We start from the raw sequence: 23,062 nt of genomic DNA, 5'->3' as shown, positions 1-23,062 counted from the left end.
ACAGTGCTCACTTTATATTATTTTTATTACAAATATTTGCACTGTAAAAATGAAAAAAAATTGTATTTTTCAATTCACCTCACACAAGTACAGTAGTGCAATCTCTTGATCGTGAAAGCGTAATTTACAAATGTAAATTTTTTTTGTCACATAACTGAACTCAAAAACAAAAGAATGTAAAACTTTAGAGCCTACAGGTCCACTCAATCCTACTTCTTGTTCAGCCAATTGCTAAGACAAACAAGTTTGTTTACACTTACAGAAGATACTGCTGCCCATGTCTTGTTTACAATGTCCCCTGAAAGTGAGAACAGGCGTTCGCATGGCACTTTTGTAACTGGTGTTTTTTTTTTTTTTTTTTTTTTTTTTTTTTCCAGATGTAAAGTCATTTATTGAGGCAATGTCTCAAGATGCACTTTTCCAGCCCCATCTCCTCACATGGGCTTGGGGGGAGGTCTCGGGGCAGCGCCCGCAGGCCTGAACCTGGGCGGAGGGGTACGGTCCTTCCGGGCCTCCCGGGAACGGTTCCTCACCACCTTGCTGTGGATGGCGCAGCTGACGCAGTAATGCAGCTTCACATACAGCTTGGGCAGCACGTACGAATCGAAGACGCTGGCTTCGGAGATGTCCCGCACCGCGGCCGCCTCCACGATGTTCCGGATGACGAACTTCTTGATGGCCTTGTCCTTGGGGACGCAGCGGGCGCAGTTGGTGCAGCGGATGGGCTGGATGTGCCCGCGGCCCTTCTTGGCCCGCCCGTTGTTCCGCCTCTTCTTGGTCATCTCGGTGTTGCAAGATATTTGCTTGCCAGATATGCTAAACATTCATATGCCCCTTCATGCTTTGGCCACCATTCCAGAGGACTTGCTTCCATGCTGATGAAGTTCATTAAAAAAATAATGCGTCAATAAAATTTGTGACTGTACTCCTTGGGGGAGAATTGTATGTCTCCTGTTCTGTTTTACCCATATTCTGCCATATATTTCATGTTATAGCCGTCTCGGATGATGGCCCAGCATATGTTCGTTTTAAGAACACTTTCACAGCAGACTGGATAAAACGCAAAGAAGGCACCAATGTGAGATTTCTAATGATAGATACAGCTCTCGACCCAAGGTTTAAGAATCTGAGGTGCCTTCCAAAATCTGAGAGGGATGAGGTGTGGAGCATGCTTTCAGATGTCTTAAAAGAGCAACACTCCGATGAGGAAACTACAGAACCCAAACCATGAAAAAAGAAAATCAATCTTCTGCTTGTGGCATCTGACTCAGATGATGAAAATGAACATGTGTCGGTCCACTCTGCTTTGGATTGTTATTGAGCAGAACCCACCATCAGCATGGACGCATGTCTTCTGGAATGGTGGTTGAAGCATGAAGGGACATATGAATCTTTAGCACATCTAGCACGTAAATATCTTGTGATGTACTACAACAGTGCCATGCGAACGCCTGTCTTACCTTCAGTTGACATTGTAAACAGGATGTGGGCAGCATTATCTCCTGCAAATTGTAACCAAACTTGTTTGTCTGAGCGATTGACTGAAGTAGGACTCAGTGAACTTATAGGTTCTAAAGTTTTACATTGTTTTATTTCTGAATGCAGTTATTTTTTGTACATAATTCTATACTTGTAAGTTCAGCTTTCACTATAAAGAGATTGCACTACAGTACTTGTATTAGGTGAACTGAAATATACTTTTTTTTGTTCTTTACAGTGCAAATATTTATCAAAAATAAATCTAAAATTAGCCCTTTGTATACTGTGTTGTAATTAAAATCAATATATTTGAAAATGTAGAAAACATCCAAAAATATTTAAATAAGTGGTATTCTATTACTGTTTAACAGTGCGATTAGTCACGATTAATTTTTATCAGAGTGCTGGTTCTACATTTGGATGGCTTCTTAACTTCATTACAGCTAGGAAACTGCCTTCTGGAAGGACTAGTATTTCTGGTTGAAAGAAAGAAAAGAAAAGAAAAGAAAAAGAAAAGAAAAGAAACCAAAACCCTCACATTCAACCTAACCAACTTCTAGCTTGAAATGGCTGGCAATAGGCCTCAACCTGCAAGAACATGAGATTAAGGGCATGTCTACATGTACAGTACTGCAGCAGCACAACTGTACCAACTGAGCTGTGCCGCTGCAGCACACCTGGTGAAGACATTCTATGCCAGCAGGAGAGAGCTCTCCCGTCAGCCTAATAAAATCACCTCTGTGAACGGCAGAAGCTACGTGGGCTGGAGAAGATCTCAGGAGGCGGTTTACTCATACCCCTGAAACTTAAGATATGCTGACATAATTGTAATATAGACATAGCCTTTGTTATGTAACATATGTCACTTGGGGTGTGAATAAACCACCCCCTTAGGTGACGTAAGTTACACCAACGTAGAGCTTCTACCATTCGCAGAGGTGGTTTTATTATACTGATGGAAGAACTCTCTCCCGCCAGCACAGAGCGTCTCCACCAGACGTGCTGCAATGGTGCAGTTGCATCTTCAGCTGCAGTGCTGTACATGCCTTTAGCCTCCACCACCCTTATTCCACTCACCTGTTCTGTACTGCCCTGAGGCTACCTGAGAATTTAGAAGTACCTAAGGAGGCACCAGAAGAACAAATTATTTGGTCCTTAAACAAAAGCGCCACTCCCCTCCGGCCCCCCTCTCCCAGGTCCTACTGAAGACTGCAGAATTTAGCCCAGACTTTTACATTTAAAAAGGTAATTTAGTGACAATGAAAACTGAAAGCCCTAAGGAGACTGAAGTCCTTTTCTTGGCCACAGAACAAGTTCACCCTAGTAGCAGCTGTACAAATACAGTGTATGTAGCAGTTGTGAAAGCTAGCATAGAATGACTGCTGATAAATATCCATATATTTTAAATTGGGCCTACAGATGCTAGAACTGTGAAAGGGACAAAACCCGGAAGAAAATGGGCAGAATAACTCCATCCACTTTAGGATGAGTTTTTATGACCCGGGTTATGTAGGTGGCCAGATTAGATGATTGTTGTGTTCTTCCCTGGCTTTAAAAATCTATGGCTGGTATTGAATCAAAAATTAAAGGAGAACACGCTTTATGGCAATTGTGCAGTTCCTCCACTACCTTTGCACAAGCCTTTAACTAAAATTAGCACTGAAACTATATGAGACTCCTGCCCAAGCAGGATGCTGTATTTGATACTGCCTTGGTGAGAATTTGTTAGTAATTTCTTGCATTGGCAATGTGGATGCACAAACAAGGAAAAGAACAGCTCAAAGTCCATTAGAAACTTAAGACAGTGTCCCTTTTTGCCAGCAACTCAAAGGAACTCCATAGGAAACTCTTTCCTTGCTACTAGGAAGATGTTATGAGGGGAAAAAGGGAATTATGTTGTGAAAGTAGAATGAATTATATTGTAGAAGTAGAATGAATTAAAGAAATGCTGTATGTTCCTTTAAGCAGGAATGAGGAATATTGAGATAAAGTTGTCAGGAAGAGGAACATTAAGGTATTGAACAATGGGTCCACTTAAACTGATGGTGGGACATTAACAGGAGATTGGTGAGAGTTAATAAGGACGTGAGATATGTGTCTAACCCCAGGTAAACTTATCAGTTCTGCTCTCTTTGTAATCTTGTTAACTTTGCACCCTTTTATCTGTATAAATAAGATGGTTTGAGCCTTGTATGGTGCTCACATTTTCTGGGTGTATTAGCAGAGCGCTTTTGCTAATAAACAGAGTGGTCTGACAAATTGTGAGTACTGAGTCTGACTTTGACAATTTGAATAAATCTTCTCTCATCAAGGTGCTTAGAGCCTTGCTTGAGCAAAATAATAAACATCCTAGGTAGGCAATATAAAAACACGTGGACTGTGAAAATCGATCAAACTGTAAGGTTTCAGAGTAGCAGCCGTATTAGTCTGTATCCGCAAAAAGCTTATGCTCAAATAAATTTGTTAGTCTCTAAGGTGCCACAAGTACTCCTGTTCTTCAAACTGTAAGGATCTTTTAAGGACTAAAATCTTGACTTGTGATTTTTCTTTATTATTTCAGTTTTTTCCTCCAAAAGCAGAGCAACAACAAGTAAGTCAGAAAAGTTTAAGTACCAATTTGAGCAAGGTACATCTTAACCTTTGATTCATGCACCTAGTAAGAGGCAAGAATAAGTAATCTAGAAATTTATAATGTAAAAGTAAACATCCAGAAATAATAAAAATGGTACTGTAGCACTATTATTCCTGTCACGCTATACACAATTATCTTCAGCAGTAAGACAAAAGAGGAAGTGTGTTACTGAGTAATGGCAGTATGTCTCAAGTGACGGCCATTACAATTTAACAACCTGGGAAGTGCCACGTTCTCCTAAAAGTGCCTTGTTACAGTATCTTATTTTTAGTTGTGAATTCAGTTTCATAACAGGAAAGAAACTGGTACTGCTGAGCATTACTGAGTTACATTAGACAGCATTATCAAAGCTGGCCAGAAAGCTTTATTTGGTCCTGAGGGTCAAAATTATTTAACTGTACCTAAGATTTTAGGGTCATGTTTAAACAGCCATCATTATAAGCTGGTGAAATTTCCCAGGAAACTAGACAAAGTAATATGAGCAGGGTCCCACTCAACTCCTCCTCCATCCATGACTAAGTTCTTCTTTCCTAATTATCTATCCAGGTATTATATGGCCCACATTACCATAGTATCTGAGCACACGTTCTCTGCATACCCACAACCACTCACTCCCTCTTTGCCTGCAGCCCAACTCAGGCCTTGGTTACACATGAAGACTGTATTGCTTTAACTATATTGGCTTAATTAAAGCGGTATAGCGCCTAGTGTGGACACAGTTATATTGCTATAAAGGTGTCTTATATCAGCATAGCCATTACCATAGAGAAGGAGAATAAACTACACCAATATAAGGCAACATTATACTGATACCACTGCATCCGCACTAAGGGTTGTACCATTTTATTGGGGTACAAAAATATCACACGCCTATCTGAAATAGTTATACTGGTACAAAACCTGGGTGTAGACAAGGCCTCAGGCTGCTGAAATTCCTGCCCTTCCCTCTCCCCCACTCACCAGCTTTGGAAATGGGCAAAAGGATGGATCACTTGATGATTACCTGTTCTGGGGCATCTGGCATTGGGCACTGTTGGAAGACAGGACACTGGGCTAGATGGACCTTTGGTCTGACCCAATATGGCCATTCTTATGTTCTTATGGCTATGCACAGTCTGGCTATGATCCCCTGCCTGGACTGGAAAACCTGGTTGTGGGGTGGAAGCAATAACTCCCAAACGAACAAGAGCACTCGATACCTGCTTGGGCCCACCGGCACCAGAGACAGACAGGGAACTGGGGATAGCAATCTCTGGCTGGTGGGTCAAGTGCGTGCAGCATTTAGTGCAGGACTGCTGAAAGACTCAAGCCCTATGTGGATACACAGGTCCCAGAGACACACTGCTGCCATTGGACTATATGCCTTAAATACATAGAGAGGTCAACAAACATGTCAGCCCAACAAAACTAAAATTAGTAAGAGAACTTTTCAAATGACATTTTATTCAAACTATGACACATTTAAACTAAAGACTATCTATTCTAACAAACAGGATTGCGCAGTATGTGCTTTTCTTGTCAAATCACAGGAACTACTGGATATAAGAGGGAAGGAGATTTTTACATCTTGGTTGATGCTGAGGCTGGGGTGTAATTAAAAGTTATTAAAATGTCTGCTTTATTGCTTATTTGGCTAGGTATTGGCTACCCCATTACAATCTGTTAGAGGACAGACAAAATGCACAAGGACAGATATGGACGAAACCAAGTAATCAAACTTTTTGAGATTGGGACAAAATGTTAGTGTACTGCCTCCTCTCCCAAACCTGTCCCTATATACTGTGAAGATATGTTAAATTGGCATGAGGGATTAAACGGTTTCAAATCCAACAATATGGCATTCAAGACCCCCATTCCAGTTCTGCTATTATACTTCAGTCCTTGCCTGCATCACTGCACTCAAACTAGTCCATTCTCTATTCACAAGCCTCTTTCAGCTGTGCAGCAGCTAATTTTCCACTCCACTAGAAGGAGACCACTAGCTCACATCTTTTTATGATGCAGTTTTAGATTTTACTTTTGGGTTCCCCAAATGAAAAGCAATTAATCAGTTTTGCCATCTTACTTCTGAAGAGCTCATAACATGTAGTGCTTTCAGCTAAAGGGTATCAGTGTTACTGTGTCTTTACACAATAAAATAAGGTTGGAATTCTAAACAGTTTTCACACCTACCTGCTACGTTGAGCTTTTCAACTGCTCCTAAGCTGGGAGCAGCAGTGGCGGTACTGTTGGTAGAGTTTGCTCCTGTGCCATTAATTACAAGGTTCTCCACCTTGGACTCTAGCTTGCCAATACGCTCCAAGATATTATCCAGTAAGACTGCAAGAGTTTTCTTTAGATCTATAACAAATGAAAAACAAACCATGTAACATCACACTGGATACCACATCGACACATCAGACATTCATCACTGACACCTCATATCAATCAAATAAAAAAAGAGAAGCTAATGCAAATACTACTCTGCAGCCCAGCAGTGACCAGATACCATTTCACCATTACAGGTCCCCCCTCAGCCTTAAAATTGTTGGAGAAATCAGATTGTATTTAGAAATTTTTGTTGTGGAGCTCCTCTCATCATATAAATATATTAGGGTTGTCGATTAATCACAGTTAATTCACGCAATTAACTAAAAAAATTAATCGCCGTTTTAATCGCACTGTTAAACAGAATACCAATTTATTAAATATTTTTGATGTTTTTCTACATTTTCAAATATTAATCTCAATTAAAACAAAGAATACAAGTTGTACTGTGCTCACTTTATATTATTTTTTTATTATAAATATTTTCACTGTAAAAATGATAATAGTATTTTTCAATTCACCTCATACAAGTACAGTAGTGCAATCTCTTGACCGTGAAAGTGCAACTTACAAATGTAGAATTTTTGTTGTTACATAACTGCACTCAAAACCAAAAGAATGTACAACTTCAGGGCCTACAAGTCCACTCAGTCATACTTCTTGTTCAGTCAATTGCTAAAACAAATTTGTCTACATTTATGGGAGATAATACTGCCCACTTCTTATTTACAATGTCACTTGAAAGCGAGAGCAGATGTTTGCATGGCACTTTTATAGATGGTATTGCAAGATATTTATGTACCAGATATCCTAAACATTCATATGTTCCTTCATGCTTCGGCCACCATTCAGAGGACATACTTCCATGCTGATGCCGTTCATTAAAAAAATAATGCATTAGTTAAATTTATGACTGAACTCCTTGGGGGAGAATTGTATGTCTCTTGCTCTGTTTTACCCACATTCTGCCATATATTTCATGTTATAGCAGTCTCTGATGATGACCCAGTACATGCTGTTCGTTTTAAGAACACTTTCACTGCAGATGTGACAAAACACAAATAAGGCACCAGTGTTAAATTTCTACAGATAGATACAACACTTGACCCAAGGTTTAAGACTCTGAGGTGCTGTCCAAAATCGGAGAGGGACGAGATGCTGTGCGTGCTTTCAGAAATCTTAAAAGAGCAACACTCTCATGCAGAAACTATAGAACACAAACTACCAAAAAAGAAAATCAACCTTCTGCTGGTGGCATCTGACTCAGACAATGAAAATGTGTCAGTCTCCACTGCTTTGGATCGTTATCAAGCAGAACCCATCATCAGCATGGGCACATGTCCTCTGGAATGGTGGTTGAAGCATAAAGGGACATATGAATCTTTAGCGCATCTGGAACAAATTTTTTGTGACGCTGGCTACAACAGTGCCATGCAAATGCCTGTTCTCACTTTCAGATGGCATTATAAACAAGAAGCAGACAGCATTATCTTCTGCAAATGTAAACAAACTTGTTTGTCTGAGTGACTGGCCGAACAAGAAGTAGGACTGAGTGGACTTATAGACTACAGTTTTACATTGTTTTATTTTTGAATGCCAGTTTCTTTTGTACACAATTCTACATTTGTAAGTTCAACTTTCATGGTCAAGAGATTGCACTACAGTATTTGTCATGGGGGAATTGAAAAATACTATTTCTTTGGGTTTTTACAGTGCAAATATTTGTTATAAAAATAAATATAAAATTAGCCCTTTGTACACTGTGTTGTAATTAAAATATATTTGAAAATGTAGAAAACATCCAAAATATTTAAATAAATGGTATTCTATTATTAACAGCACGATTAATTGTGATTATTTTTTTTAATCACTTGACAGTCCTAAAATATTTACATATAAAACTAGTTGATAGCTCAGGTACTATTTATGATCATCATGGATGAGAATTAAATTAATCAAGACATAAAAACTAGACTGGAATTAATACGAGCACTCAGGAAAATCTCATGCATGAACAATTACCCTATGTAAGAACTATTTTTCCATTTTGTGCAAATTAAGATATACGCTCCTCTGGTCACAGAACTGATCTATAACACTATTTTGTGAAGCACATTGTAAGAAACAGATCACAAACTGAATTTCTATAATTTACATAACTGGATATCTATGTATGTGTCTTTATAATTAAGAAAAAACTGTATCCATATACATTTACACATGCTGTATCTGTGTGTGTATATACACTTGTATTATACATCTGCTTATATAGTGATTTATGCAGGTAATTTACACACACATACTTTTTCTATTCAGATATTATGGTAATAAGGTAGGCAATATACACACGCTTGTAACCAGTTATCCTGTGTATACCAATGATCTTGTGAGTTCTTGTTTTAAAACCAGTCAACATTAACAATCCTGACTGCAGCACAAATTAAACTGTTAAAAGTGATAAATGGATTCATCGTTTGCAACAGTGGCTACAGAAACCCTGCAAGCAGCAGCTAGAACTTAGCATTCAGTGCTTATTTGGACATGTAAACCATCAGGATCAAGTTATTTTACAGTTTTTATTTGTAAGCAAGGAAACTATTCCCCTTGACTGAAAAGCATAGTACCCAAATTCTTATATTACACTCAAATGCTACAGTAATGAGATTTAGCTTCACATTTGTGTACCATGAAATGAACAGTCTATGGGATGTTCTAGTGAATGAAAAATACCCCATCCCTAAAATCAGGGCTCAGTTCTCATTCAGACTGAGCAAAGCCAGCAATTAACTTTCACACTGTTACATCATTAGGGTCCTACCAAATTCATGGTCCATTTTGGTCAATTTCTCAGACGTAGGATTTTAAAAACCATTTATTTCATGATTTCAGCTATTTAAATGTGTCGTTTCATGGTGGTGTAATTGTAGGGGTCCTGATACAAAAAAGGTGTGTGTGTGCACGCGCGTGCGTGCAGGTAATCGCAAGTTTATTGTAGGGGGGGTTGCGGTATTGTTACTCTTACTTCTGCATTGTTGCTGGTGGCTGGGCAGCTAGAAAGTGGTAGCTGCTGGCTGAGATCCCAGCTCTGAAGGAAGAGCTACTGCCAGCAGCAATGCAGAAGTAAGGATGACTTGGTATGGTATTGCCACCCTTACCTTCTGCGCTGCTGCCTGCAGAGCTGGGCCCTCAGTCAGCAGCTGCTACTCTCCGGCCGCCCAGCTCGGAAGGCAGCAGCGCAGAAGTAAGGGTGGCCTGGTATGGTATTGCCACCTTTACTTCTGCACTGCTGCTGGCGGGGCGGCCAGAGAGCGGCGGCTGTTAGCCAGGCACCCAGCTCTGAAGGCAGCACAGAAGGAAGGGTGGCAATACTGTGATCCCCCCTAAAATAACCTTGCAACTCTCTTTTGGGTCAGGACCCCCAATTTGAGAAACACTGGTCTCCCCCGTGAAATCTGCATAGTATAGAGTAAAAGCACACAAAAGACCAGACTTCCTGGGGGGAAACCAGATTTCACGGTCTGGGCCGCACTTTTCATGGCTGTGAATTTGGTAGGGCTCTATACATTTGGCTTCTTCCTGATCATGCAAACTCTGACTTTTATACCATATACCAATAATGTAATATACCATATCACTAGAGCCACCCCACGCAAGTAGAGTGGGGAAAAATGCATATTGTGCAAAACAACATAGGAAGAATATGAGGAAGTTGATTAATGAACAACAAATAAAAAGTATAAAATTCAGAATTCAGAAAATGTTACAGAAAAGTTGACAGATTGTCTTTACCTCATGACAATGTGGGAAAGGGGAGAAAAGGACATAATTATACAAGGATTACAGTGCTGGCCTAAACTTTGAATGTCCTGGAGTTTGCCTATTTATGGCACCATCTCAAGAATTTACATATATTCAACAGATGCTACCATTACGCTGTTAATCATGCAAAAATAGGTTTAAAATGTGTAATTATCTTCTTTTCATAACTTTAAAATCAAATGGTTTTCTGATCTATAATTTGACATGTGGTAGAATTTTCAATTATAATTCATAAGCAGAGATTCGCTTGCTTTACACTGGGTTTAGTTTTGTCATATGTTTTTAGTGTTTCTAATGAGTTTTTAATCAGCAGTCAAATATTTGTGCAAACAAGAGAAAGTTTATGCAGAAAGGCTGTTAAGTTTAAAGTTATGGAAAGCTACCTGAAAAGAAAATGAATTACACCTACTTTAAGGATACTCTAGCTATGCATATCTTCCTTCACTGGCACTGTTTTCTTTACTTCCAAAGAGCATAACAAATGAAAGCACAGAGAGTACAAAATGAAAACATATATATTATATATCTATCACTCAAAAGTTGAAATAATGTCAATATATATATACATACCATATTGTAAAGCATTTTTACATAAATTTTAATCATTGCAAATTTTAAGAAACAGTCACATTGGAGCAGAGTGACAGAAAAAGATTAAACAGTTATCAACGTGATTTTAAGGTCCAATTTCTTGTAGCCTGTCGGGAAATGCTGTGTTTTTCAATCTTTTTGAGCTGGTGACAAAACAAAACATGAAGCCCTCCCCCCCACTAGAAAAACTTGCAAGCCCCTACCTTCAAGCTTTGGCCACAGGGCTTCAGCACCCTTGCGGGGCACATGGCTGAAACATGCACATTCACTTCCCAGGGCCCCCTGTGGCATGGGGCCCCAAGAAGTTACCCTGCTTCCTACTCCCAAACCCATCCCATGACCCCCAGGTTGAGAAACATTGCTGTATAGGATGGGAGCTCCATTTACAAGATATGTAACATAAAAGATCTTAAAGGTGTCAGTTGTCCAGAGTAGCAATGCATTTTTGGCACTGATAGAGCAAGCTCTGGATTTTGGACCAATGCAATTCTTGATTACCATTAAGCACTTGCTATAGATAGAGGGTGTGACAAATTGACAGTATCCGGCAATATCCAGAACAAACCTTATGGAATTAAGATAAACTTTACCGAATTAACTTGAACATTACTGAATTAGAATTAGTACCTTTGGGGTCAATTGTATTAAAAATGCAGTTGTCTATGTATTATTATAGAATCACATGTAACTCCTCAAGGAGCAGAGGGATGCTAATGTAATTCCTCCCATTATTAGCCATTTGAAGCCACCTCCTGGAGAGGTTTGTATATACTAGTTCAATCTGAATTCTCCGGGAACCAACAGATAAAGGATTTTGGGGTAAATAGCCTAATTTTAAATAGACTCCAGGCCTTCTTCCTGATTCTGCAAATGGACAGGTCTATAGAGGGCTCCAATCCTTAGGGAAGACTCTGTGCTTGATCTGAGCTGAAGCTGTAACAAACTTGAAACCATGAGGAAACCCCTTGGATAGGGTTTTGAAGGACTGCTCCTGCCAGAGCCCAAGTTATGGTCGGGGTGGTCTCTAGTAAGGTTATTAGCATGCATGCGGGGAGGGATGGGGGATAATTGTTTTTAAATGTGTTTTCTCTGTAGTGATTTTAAATGGACTTGCATACGAAGTGCGGTGTGGTACCTTATAATAGTGGGCAATTACTAGTCTCTGAAGAGAACCTAAGCAGGCCTGCTTAGGCAGAGTCTCTGGCTTGGATGTTACAGTATAGGCAGGCAATCTGGAATACCCTGGTCAGAAGGGTATTTCCACTCTAAACCCAGGGTTGTGAGTTCAATCCTTGAGGGGGCCATTTAGGGAACTAGGGTAAAAATCTGTCTGGGGATCGGTCCTGCTTTGAGCAGGGGGTCGGACTAGATGACCTCCTGAGGTCCCTTCTAACCCTAATATTCTATGATAAGAGAGGAGAAAGCCAGAGGAGAACGAAGCCTAGAGCAGGTGCCATTGCTGGACCACCGAAGAGGAACAGAGGTGCAGTTGCCCTGAACTGTGACAGAGGGCTAGGAATGATTGCTGATATTAAAACATTTAAGTGTTTTGGAACCATCATGTTGAGCACATTGTTAGCCTCTGTAAATGCATGTTCTTATTACTGTTGCCCTCAGGTTCCCTGCCTTCCCATTAATCTCTCTGAAATTTCTAAAGCTAGAAAACAGTTCATATAATGTGCCACTTAAAATTTTGAAACCCCAGCTTTTAAACAACCTAAAGAATTAACCTTTAAGCCTAACTGTTCCCATGATATTGATTGTTAAAGTCATGCCTGATGATAAAGCAGAAGGGGTGAAATTATGGAAGCAAGATGGTAATCAGAAACACCTTATTTTAAAACATCACTCATGGGAATTTATTGAAATTCTGTTCCCCTATAATTTTGTTAAGGAAGATTTCATATGTAAAGCTTCTTGATAATTAAATGTAATGTTGATTGTCAGTCTAGCATCCTCTCTCACTAAAGTCAGGGTTTTAGTATTATGCCATTGGTGACAACAAACTAATTAGATTTCCATATTCAAAAGGAATGACAGTGACCCAAAAAAGTTAGCTAGAGAAAATACTGATGGCTCCTAGGGAAGGCCGAGACAGTGCTACCGTGGTAGTTCTTTAATGACAGAGCCTTGAAAAACGACCGGATTGACATTCAAATAGACTCCACCCTACAGGGCTAGGAAGCAATAATGGGGAACCAAATAGCCCATACCTCAATAGTTCAGGTCTCACTGAGCCACAGAAGAACGTTCAAACTACCTAAAGGCAGCAGGTGCCAGTCACTTAAAAGATCCATTCAGAAGAAGGCTCGAAGATATATTAGCATGGTTTAAAAATGGTCTGTGTGGCTAAGTGGCAAACCAAGCATAAAGCATTTTAAAATTTTATTCATAACTTGTTCCAAACTAGGAACTGACCAATTTGAAAATGATCATGTCTGATCCACCCTGGCCAGGCAAACAACATTTAAACAGAGTTACAATGAATATGTTAAACAGTTCCACGAATGTAATTTAAAGGCAGGGCTCCAGAGGCCATTGCTACTAATATCAGATTGAAGGGAAAAAGGAGAGCAAGGAACCTGCACAAAAGTACAATGCCGAAGGAGTAAACCTAGAAATAAGGTAGGTGAATTAAAGATTAAAAAACAATGTTACCTGCAGTGCGGCAGTGTACAAAATACAGTGAGAAGAGTAACACAAAAAAAGGGCCTTGTACAGTGCTGCCAACTGCACTAATTGGACTGCAGAGTAGGAAAACAGGCAGGCACCTGAAAGTTATCACTTGGGTGCAAATTAAAAAGTAGGAGGGGAAGCTAAGAATGTGTGTCTATCTGATGTGATGAAAACAAAAAATTTTCCCACCCACCCCCATTTATACTATTCTAAAGTTTAAAAATAAAATTACACAACAGACCAAAGTTAAAAGATGCCCATGTCTAGAACACCGGCTATAAAATAGAGGAAATATATAAATCGGTAAAAAAAAAATGTTGCTGTGTGAAAATTAAAATGGACTGATTATTTTCAAAAGGAGACAAAACAAATGGAGGTATCAGGAGAGTTGTGATTGTTCAATGGCTATTAAAGACTGAGGCTTCAGAAACATGGCAACAGTTTGGGGAGGCTTTCATTGAATAGTGGATCAGCATCTTCTGACTACTGTGATAAATACTGACCATTAACAAGCATTTGGCCTTCAAATAAAATAGTTACGTATATTAAAAGTTTGAGACTTAATTTGATGCACTGCTCAATGGACACCCAACTCAAGTATGGCATTATTCTTATTCATTATTCTTTACACAGAGCACTAGTCATACTGTCACTGAAAATACTTCATTGCAAACATCTTAATCCTTCATCTTCAAAACCCCCAATTTGCACATAAAATGTGTGAAGCTGCAAAGTATATATATTTAATTATTGTTACTTTGCACTTACATAGCACCTGTTTAACTAAGGATCTCACTCTCTTTTCTTAAACAAAAACAGTAAGTTTGTTTCCTGTGAAGTAGGTTAGGATTAGAGCAGGGGGGCAAACTACGGCCCGTGGGCCGGATCTGTGGGCCCTGTGCTGCTCTCAGAAGTGGCCGGCACCAAATCCCTGCGGCCCCCGGGCGGGGGCGCAGAGGGCTCTATGCATTGCCCTTGCTTTCAGGCACCGTCCCCTGCAGGTCCCATTGGCCGGGAATGGGGAACTGCAGCCAATAGGAGCTTCGGGGGAGGTAGCTGAAGGCGCGGCAAGGGCAGCACACGCAGAGCCCTCCGCCCCCCGCCTCCCCCAAGGCCCACTTTAGCTAATGACATCCTGCGTACTTGAATTTTGGCTAGAACACATTAATGCAGCCCTAATTTTACAAAAGATGCTATAAAACCTCTGATGACAGGTGACACTTTATGTTTTGCTGATCAGCTGAGGCTACAGCACCCTTACTTAATGATGGGACATTGGCTAAGAACTGATTCAAAGGGAAGAGCACCACCTACTGAATGAACATCACCATTCTTTGCAGAAATCTGGGCTTTCTTTGTGGAGGGTCTTCCATACAATCTAACCCAACTCTGCTTAGCTTGTGATATTTAATGGGATCACAATACAAGTTGGTATGTCTGCAGGCTGTCAGACACAAATAAAAACAATCAGAGAACAAGGGCTAGTTGTTATCTAAGCCACATAGCAATATAATAGTCAGCTGCCTAGGGGATGGTGACCTCAACCTCATGAGCAAACACATTCACAGAAACACCGGAATCTTCTCAGAGGAAACAAAGCAGTAACAGAAACTGCATGCCCTCCCAGCATCTCTGGCATCTGCTGTAAAGAGGTGCTTTCATCCCACACACTGAAGGGAAAGAGGATACCCACAAAGAAAATGAACGGCTCCTAACTATGTGAGCGTGCAGCCCTAATCTAGGGCATCGTAACTACCTTGTACAGGTCTAGAAGAAACATCAGTAAGATTTCTCTTTGATAAAATGTTGGAGGAAATAATCTCAATAACTAATTAGCAATTAACTTGAGATAGTCTAAAAGGAAGACTACTCTCCATCATAACAGGTGACAAAGAAAGCTGAACACACGTCAGGAACACACAGTTACATTAGATTTAAAGGGGCAGCATCAACCTGAAGTCTAGCCTTCCCTCCCCTTCCCTCTTTTTTTTTTTATTAAAGCAAGAATTTGAATAATATGCCCATGTGGGCGCCCTTGCCAATATCTGTGGGTTTTACACATTTTCCCTATTTAAAAAAAAAATCTTTATTTCTCCTCTGTTTCTGTTTAAGGACCCACACAAACATGGGACAAAGGGAACAGTGAAACTTACTACTATAAGTGCTGTCAATAGTAGGTAAAAGATTCAGAGAAATACATGATTACACTTGGGACTAAATACCTGGTTTTACTTTTTAAAACTGTTTTACGAAATGTAATTTTATTAAGAGACAGCAAAAATCAGAATTGAAATGGAAAAGATCAGAAAACACATACAAGCAATTGTCAAGTTTTTGATTATTTTTTATTCAGCGTCTCTTGAATCACTTCACACATCTAAACTGAGAAATCACTTCACACATCTGAACTGACAGATCAAGTTTCTCAGTAAATGGCAATGACAGATTTTAAACAGAGATAATATATAGATAATCACAGTCACAGCAGACGTAAGTACTGGGAACCTGTAGTAAAAATTAGCAGTGGACTGAATCATACTGGGTTCAAGATGGTCTCTGAAGAGCATGATGTAAATGAGTTTGGATTTTGGACTACTCACAATTCACAGCAATTTCACACCTACGCATTCTTTCTCTGAACCTTTTCTGATTCTAATCTCTCTTTTGATATGAGGTGATCAGAAATGCATGCAGTATTCAAAGACTGGGCATACCATAGGCATTAGAAAAAATAATCCCAGCTATACAGACAAAATGATGAAGGTCTAAATTAGCTGTTGCCACACAACAAAAAGATCTTGGAGTCATTGTGGATAGTTCTAGGAGAACACCTGCTCAATGGGCAGCAGTAGTCAAAAAAGCTAACAGAACATTAGGAATGATTAGGGAAGGGTTAGATAACATGACAGAAAATATCATAATGCCACTATGTCAGTGGTTCTCAACCAGGGTCTTTCAGGGCGGTACACCAACTCATCTGGATATCTGCCTAGTTTTACAAAAGGCTACATAAAAAGCACTAGTGAAGTCAGTACAAACTAAAATTTTATATAGAATCATAGAAAATTAGGCTTGGAAGAGACCTCAGGAGGTCATCTAGCCCAACCCCCTGCTCAAAGCAAGATCAATACCGATTAAATCATCCCAGCCAGGGCACTGGCAAGCCGGGCCTTAAAAACCTCTAAGGATAGAGATTCCACCACCTCCCTAGGTAACCCATTCCAGTGCTTCACCACCCTCCTAGTGAAATAGTGTTTCCTAATATCCAACCTAGACCTCCCACACTGCAGCTTGAGACCATTGCTTCTTATTCTGTCATCTGCCACAACTGAGAACAGCCGAGCTCCATCCTCTTTGGAACCCCTCTTCAGGTAGTTGAAGGCTGCTATCAAATCCCCCCTCACTCGCCTCTTCTGCAGACTAAACAAGCCCAATTCCCTCAGCCTCTCCTTTTAAGTCGTGTGCCCCAGCCCCCTGATCATTTTCATTGCCCTCCACTGGACTCTCTCCAATTTGTCCACATCTCTTCTGTAACGGGGGGCCCAAACCTGGATGCGACACTCCAGATGTGGCCTCATCAGGGCTGAATAGAGGGGAATAATCACTTCCCTCGATCTGCTGGCAGTGCTCCTACTAATTGCAACCCAATATGCCATTAGCCTTCTTCGCAAACAGGCGCACACTGCTGACTCTCATCCAGCTTCTCATCCACTGTAATCCCCAGGTCCTTTTCTGCAGAACTGCTGCTTAGCCAGTTGGTCCCCAGTCTGTAGCGGTGCATGAGATTCTTCCATCTTAAGTGCTGGACTCTGCACTTGTCCTTGTTGAACCTCATCCAATTTCTTTTGGCTCAATCCTCCTATTTGTCATAGGGTCCAGAGTGACCTACCCTACCCTCCAGCATATCTACCTCTCCCCTCAGCTTAGTGTCATCTGTGAACTTGCTGACGGTGCAATCCATCCCATCATCCAGATCATTAATAAAGATGTTGAAAACAACTGGCCCCAGGACTGACCCCTGGGGCACTCCACTTGATACCGGCTGCCAACTAGACATTGAGCCATTGATCACTACCCGTTGAGCCTGACAATCTAGCCAGCTTTCTATCCACCTTATAGTCCATTCATCCAGCCCACACTTTTTTTTAACTTGCTGGCAAGAATACTGTGGGAGACCGTATCAAAAGCTTTGCTAAAGTCAAAATATATCATGTCCACTGATTTCCCCATAACCACGGAGCCAGTTATCTCATCACAGAAGGCAGTCAGGTTGGTCAGGCATGACTTGCCCTTGATGAATCTATGTTGACTGTTCCTGATCACCTTCCTCTCCTCCAAGTGCTTCTAAATGGTTTCCTTGAGGACCTGCTTCATGATTTTTCCCGGACTGAGGTGAGGCTGTAGTTCCCCAGGTTCTCCTTCTTCCCTTTTTAAAAGATGGGCACTATAGTTGCCTTTTTCCAATCGTCCGGGACCTCCCCCGATTGCCACAAGTTTTTCAAAGATAATGGCTCTGCAATCACATCAGCCAATTCCCTCAGCACCTCGGATGCATTAGATCTGGACCCATGGACTTGTGCATGTCCAGCTTTTCTAAATAGTCGTTAACCTGTTCTTTCACCACTGATGGCTGCTCAGCTCCTCCCCATACTGTGTTGCCCAGGAAAGCAGCCAAAATAGAGTTAAGTGAGGTGAAACTTGGGGTATGCAAGACAAAAATCAAACTCCTGAAAAGGGTACAGTATTCTGGAAAGGTTGAGAACCCCTGCACTATGTAAATACATGGTACGCCCACACCTAACGTACTGAGTGCAGTTCTGGTCACCTCACCTAAAAAAGATATATTAGAACTGGAAAAGGTGCAGAGAAGGGCAACAAAAATGATTCAGGATATGGAACAGCTTCTAGAGAAGGAAAGATTATAAAGACTGGGACTGTTCAGTTTAGAAGAGAGACAACTAAGGGAGGATGAGATGGTGGTCTATAAAACCACAAACGGCATGGAGAAAGTGAGTAAGTGTTATTTACTCCTTCATGTAACACCTGATGAAATTAACAGGCAGCAGGTTTGAAACAAACAAAAGGAAGTACTACTTCTCACAACCTGTGGAACCACCGAATGTTCTGGGGCTAAAAGTATAACTGGATTAAAAAAAGAATTAGATAAATTCATGGAGGATAAGTACAAGGAATGGCTATTAGCCAAGATGGTAGGGGTGGAACTCCATTTCCAGGTGTCCCTAAACCTCCAACTACCAGAAGCTGAGACTGGATGATAAGGGATGAATAGCTTGAAATTACCCTGTTTTGTTCATTCCTTCTGAAGCATCAGGTACTAGCCACTGTTAGAGACAGGATATGGAGATAGATGGACCACACGTGTGACCCAGTATGGCAGTTTTTATGTTCTTAAATAGTGTCATTATGATATTTTCTGTTTTATTAACTCTCTTTCCTAATGGTTCCTAACATTGTTAGTTTTTTTGACTGCCAGTGCACATTGAGCAGATGTTTTCAGAGAACTATCCAGGATGACACCAAGATCTCTTTCTTGAGTGGTAACAGCTAATTTAAACCCCATCACTTTCTACGTATAGGTGGGATTATTTTTCCACTGTGTATTACTTTGCATTTATCAATACAATTTCATCGCCATTTTGTTATAGAAGTGGCAAGAGGTGTCTTCCTCTCCCCGCTGTGAGGAGTGGGTGAAGGCATAGGCGCTGACTGCCGGGGCTGGAGCATCCACGGGGAAAAATTAGCGGGTGTTCCGCACTCACCAGCAGCCAAGCTCCCCCCTCCTCGCCTCCTTCTCCCCCCCACAGCACGCCATGTCCCCGCTCCTCCAACTCCCGCCCCTCCCCCCCAACTGTTTGGCGGCACTTAGGACTTTCCGGGAGTGAGGGGGAGGAGCGGGGAAGTGGTGTGCTCAGGGGAGAAGGCGGAGAAGAGGCAATGCAGAGGTGGGGATTTGGGGAAAGAGGGTGGAATTGGGGTGGGGACATTGGGGAAGGGGTGGAATCGGGGTGGGGCTGGGGTGGGAAAAGGCAGGGTGGGGCAGGGATGTTGGAAAAGGGGTGGAATGGGGGCGGGGCAAGGGTGGTCCAGAGGCGGGAAGAGGCGGGGCCGGGGTCGAGCACCCAACAGGCAGAGGGGAAGTTGGTGCCTATGGGTGAAACACTAGTCTAAGGACAGCCCCACCTGACACAAAAAAATGCAACTGGGTCCCTTCCATCTCCCAATATAATGTCATGGAAGCAAGCTTCAGAACCATTGTTGGATGAGTATACCATATGACACCGAAGCATCACCATATCAATAAAAGCTTTTCCTTTTCTTCACCTAAGCAAAATAAGTAATTTACTGGCAGGGTATATAACGTTGGGCTTGTCCGATAAATAGAATTAAGCTGAGTCTATGTGCGGGGTCATACCAGATATTGGCACATTCACACACTTTCTCCAGCCCAGTATTGCTGAATGTTGGGGCAACATATATGTGATCTAGCTGTGCTGTTTGCATCCTTTCTACTACAAACCCAGCTGCTGCAACTTCATATTAATCATCACAGGAGTATGATACATTCTGGTGATCGTTTTTTATGGTGTTTCTAAGACAACACTTCTTTTCGATTTTTAGGCATGTTTCAAACTCTAGCACCTTCCCCTTGTATCACTGAGACTTTTCCATGTGGGTTCTCAGTTTTCCAAGGTTTTATACATACTCCAATTCATCTTTCAACAAAAAAGAATAATGTGAACTGAAACCAGACCATTTTGAGAAGAATCTCTCTGGCAAGGCTGAAGAACAAACTTTGGTTCTCAGCCAGTGGAAAGGCAGGAACCGCATTGGTCACTGCCAGCTATTAATAATCTTAGCTTGGAATTTTTCTGTAAGAATAGAAAAAACTGAAGCATCACATTCAAACCACAGAGGCAGAGCTGCCCCTGAATCTAGAAAGTGCAGACTAAACTAAGAGATCGCAAAGTAGTTGGGGATTTGTGAGAGAGTGACTTGATTGTTCCTATTGATGACTGGTTATATTCTGTCTGCTGGACAGATTGTGGCCAGAAAACCCATTAACCTTAGTTAGTACAGATAATTATTTTAAAACAGAATCAATGTAGTGCTGAAGTTTCCATTATAAAGGCAAATGTTTACTGCTTAACATGAGTACAAATATTACAGTTACAGAATTAAATGGTGCATTTCCCCCCCACAGTCATCCACTCTTACAGTAATTGTACAGTTCCACTGAGGAAAACGAAGGCTGGATTTGGGGGATTTTAAGTATGGATTCAGCACCACAGAACCCTACTCTGCTGGGGCTTTGAGCCCAATAGGCTTAAGGGACAGGACTGGTAAATCGGTAATTAAGACTATGGAAGAGAATGACCAGTGGACTGAAGAAGCCACAAGGCACTACACTTCAACCTACAGCAGAATGGCTCCACTGCTCCTCCACACCTTGTGAGCAGAGGATTTCCTCCCACTGTCCTTGGGGAGATTGCCAGTACACAGCTTGGTCAATTTGGCTGTATTATAAGGTCAATTTTTTGGGCCATAATTAATGTTGAGAAAACAAATTTATTAACCAGCATTTTTTCTAGGAAGCTTCTAGGTATTCTAGAACATGCACTCACCATATGCTGTCATCGTCCCAACATAAGGCCCATCAACCACATTTCTATTTTCTTCTGCCAATGCTTTGATATATCTTTTGCTGAGATCCAATATTTGCTCACGAAGCACTGAACTGCTTTCATGCTGAGTTCGCTGCTGAATAGTAAAATGCAGAAGCATCATTCCCCAAATAAAGCCAAAAGTCACCAGAAAAAAGCCAAGTTTCTGAGAAGATAGTTTCCACGGAGTAAAGAATGCCATGGCTTCCCAACAGCTTCACAATCTCTGCACAGGTTCTTAAAGCATGAAATCAAGGAGCAAATGCATGGTCCAGGTATGTAAAGATCACAATGCAGGAATCAATCTCACTCTGGTGCATTAGTCAGTGTATTTCCTCCTTTCAGTTCCATCCTGCTGCTGCCAAAACAAAGAAAAAAAGGCACATGGTCACCATAAAGTACTAGAGTATCTCCAAGCTGTATTTTGTTTGTACTGTAACTTTTGCAAAATATGAGTGGAAAACATGCTTTCTTTGTACATATTTAATTTTTTATACTTTACAATATGAATCAGAGCAGGAACAAACTGGGAAAAGATTTGGAAAGAGAACAAATATTAAAAAATTAAATGCATGTTAACCCAGCGTAGAACACCTTTGAAAATTTGGATCAAATTCAATTCTTTAAAAAGTTTCCAATCTGGATTTCGAGGTAAAGGTATTTTAGTGCAATGGGTGAATGAATATCTTATCTTGCCAATATAGTGGATTTAAAACAATCCTACCATAATTATTTTCTCAGAGAACAAGTAATTTTAGCTGGCAGTGACAGTGCTATTTGTTTCTGGCAAGAGATAGGGCATATGGCTAGATAGGTGATCAGGAAAGTGGATTCTCTCAAGGGAAAAAGGAAAAAAAAGTGTTCTGCATTATTTAAGCAAACGCAAGCTCTCCTGGCTTACATTACAAGTATTCAGAGGATTGTAAGAATCTCTTATTGTTTTTGTGTGGCCTCAGTGCCGTGTGTCCCAGAGGAATTGCTTCAAAGTTATTTCATCATCAGTAAGAGTTCAATCAGCAAATTTATGTGCCACACTTATGAATATAAATATATTTCTGAACTGTCACACTACACCATTTTGTGTTTTAAAATGCTCTCACTGTTCTAATTTCAGCATCTGCAATTTCAGCGAAGAGTTAGTATATGACTATCTAAAAATCAAGTAGTGGCTCCATTTTTGCATAACACTCAAAACCCAGCCAACGCCCAATTTTTTGAACGTATTAGTTGATGTTAAACAGAACAAGGAAAGCTTACTTAGGAAGTTTCAAGTCAGGTTTTTTAGCATAAAACACTAAAAAGGAGAAATACTAAAAGGAAATTAAGTGTAACCTATCATTTAAAAACACAGATTAATAAAGCATTATCCTTTTAACTTTATAATGTTCCCAGGCAGTACTATAGAACACAAAATGTTCTCTTTCTATTTTGTACTTGCACAGATAATGTAGATGTTGCCTGTTTTAATAGAGTAACTTGATATGCCTGCTAGCAATGCTGTACATACTTACGGGCACATCAAAAATTCTATCAGAAGCCTTCCTTTTGGTAGAATTAACCACTCCTTAGAGGAAAATGGCCACCTCAGGCCAGAATATAGTGCAAAAAAGTCTTGTGCATGCACCTTCATTAGTGAAATACAATTAGTCCAAAGATCATTATGTACCAAAGGGAGTTTTGCTGTGCGTCTATTTTGCTTTAATTCCTGTATTGCTGAAACGTTCCATTTATAGTTTTGCTTTGTACCCATGCTAGCTTTAAAAAGGGCTGGTGTAAGAAAAATGGAAATTGTTTGTACTTGTTTTCGCTACAGATAATGTAGCATACCCTTCAAGTGAACTTTGGTTAGGTACACTTCAGAAACCCATCCAGAAGG

General features: G+C 40.6%; 2 protein-coding genes across 2 annotated transcripts in view; both read right to left on the bottom strand.

Moving 5' to 3' along the window:
• The window catches only part of MGAT5 (alpha-1,6-mannosylglycoprotein 6-beta-N-acetylglucosaminyltransferase), a 148,473-nt gene extending 127,064 nt beyond the window's left edge, over positions 1-21,409 (bottom strand). Inside the window, exons 1-2 of the mRNA XM_045032711.1 lie at positions 21,148-21,409; positions 6,284-6,451 (exon numbers count right to left, since the gene is read on the bottom strand). Of these exons, the coding sequence (XP_044888646.1) occupies positions 6,284-6,451; positions 21,148-21,388 (409 nt within the window). The 5' untranslated portion in view covers positions 21,389-21,409. The remainder of the gene's footprint in view (positions 1-6,283; positions 6,452-21,147) is intronic.
• LOC123378648 (40S ribosomal protein S26-like) lies at positions 362-791 on the bottom strand. The gene has a single exon (XM_045032710.1). The coding sequence runs from the start codon at positions 780-782 to the stop codon at positions 435-437; it is 348 nt and encodes a 115-aa protein (XP_044888645.1). The 5' UTR covers positions 783-791; the 3' UTR covers positions 362-434.
• Positions 21,410-23,062: the final 1,653 nt, after the last annotated feature.

This window comes from Mauremys mutica, chromosome 10 (genome assembly GCF_020497125.1).
Source record: "Mauremys mutica isolate MM-2020 ecotype Southern chromosome 10, ASM2049712v1, whole genome shotgun sequence".
NCBI lineage: Eukaryota > Metazoa > Chordata > Testudines > Geoemydidae > Mauremys > Mauremys mutica.
The sequence above is the reverse complement of the archived record's forward strand: the minus strand, read 5'-3'. Positions and strand labels throughout refer to the sequence as shown.

Coding starts and splice junctions, on each gene's coding strand:
- LOC123378648 (XM_045032710.1), bottom strand. CDS start 782: ATGACCAAGAAGAGGCGGAACAACGGGCGGGCCAAGAAGGGCCGCGGG.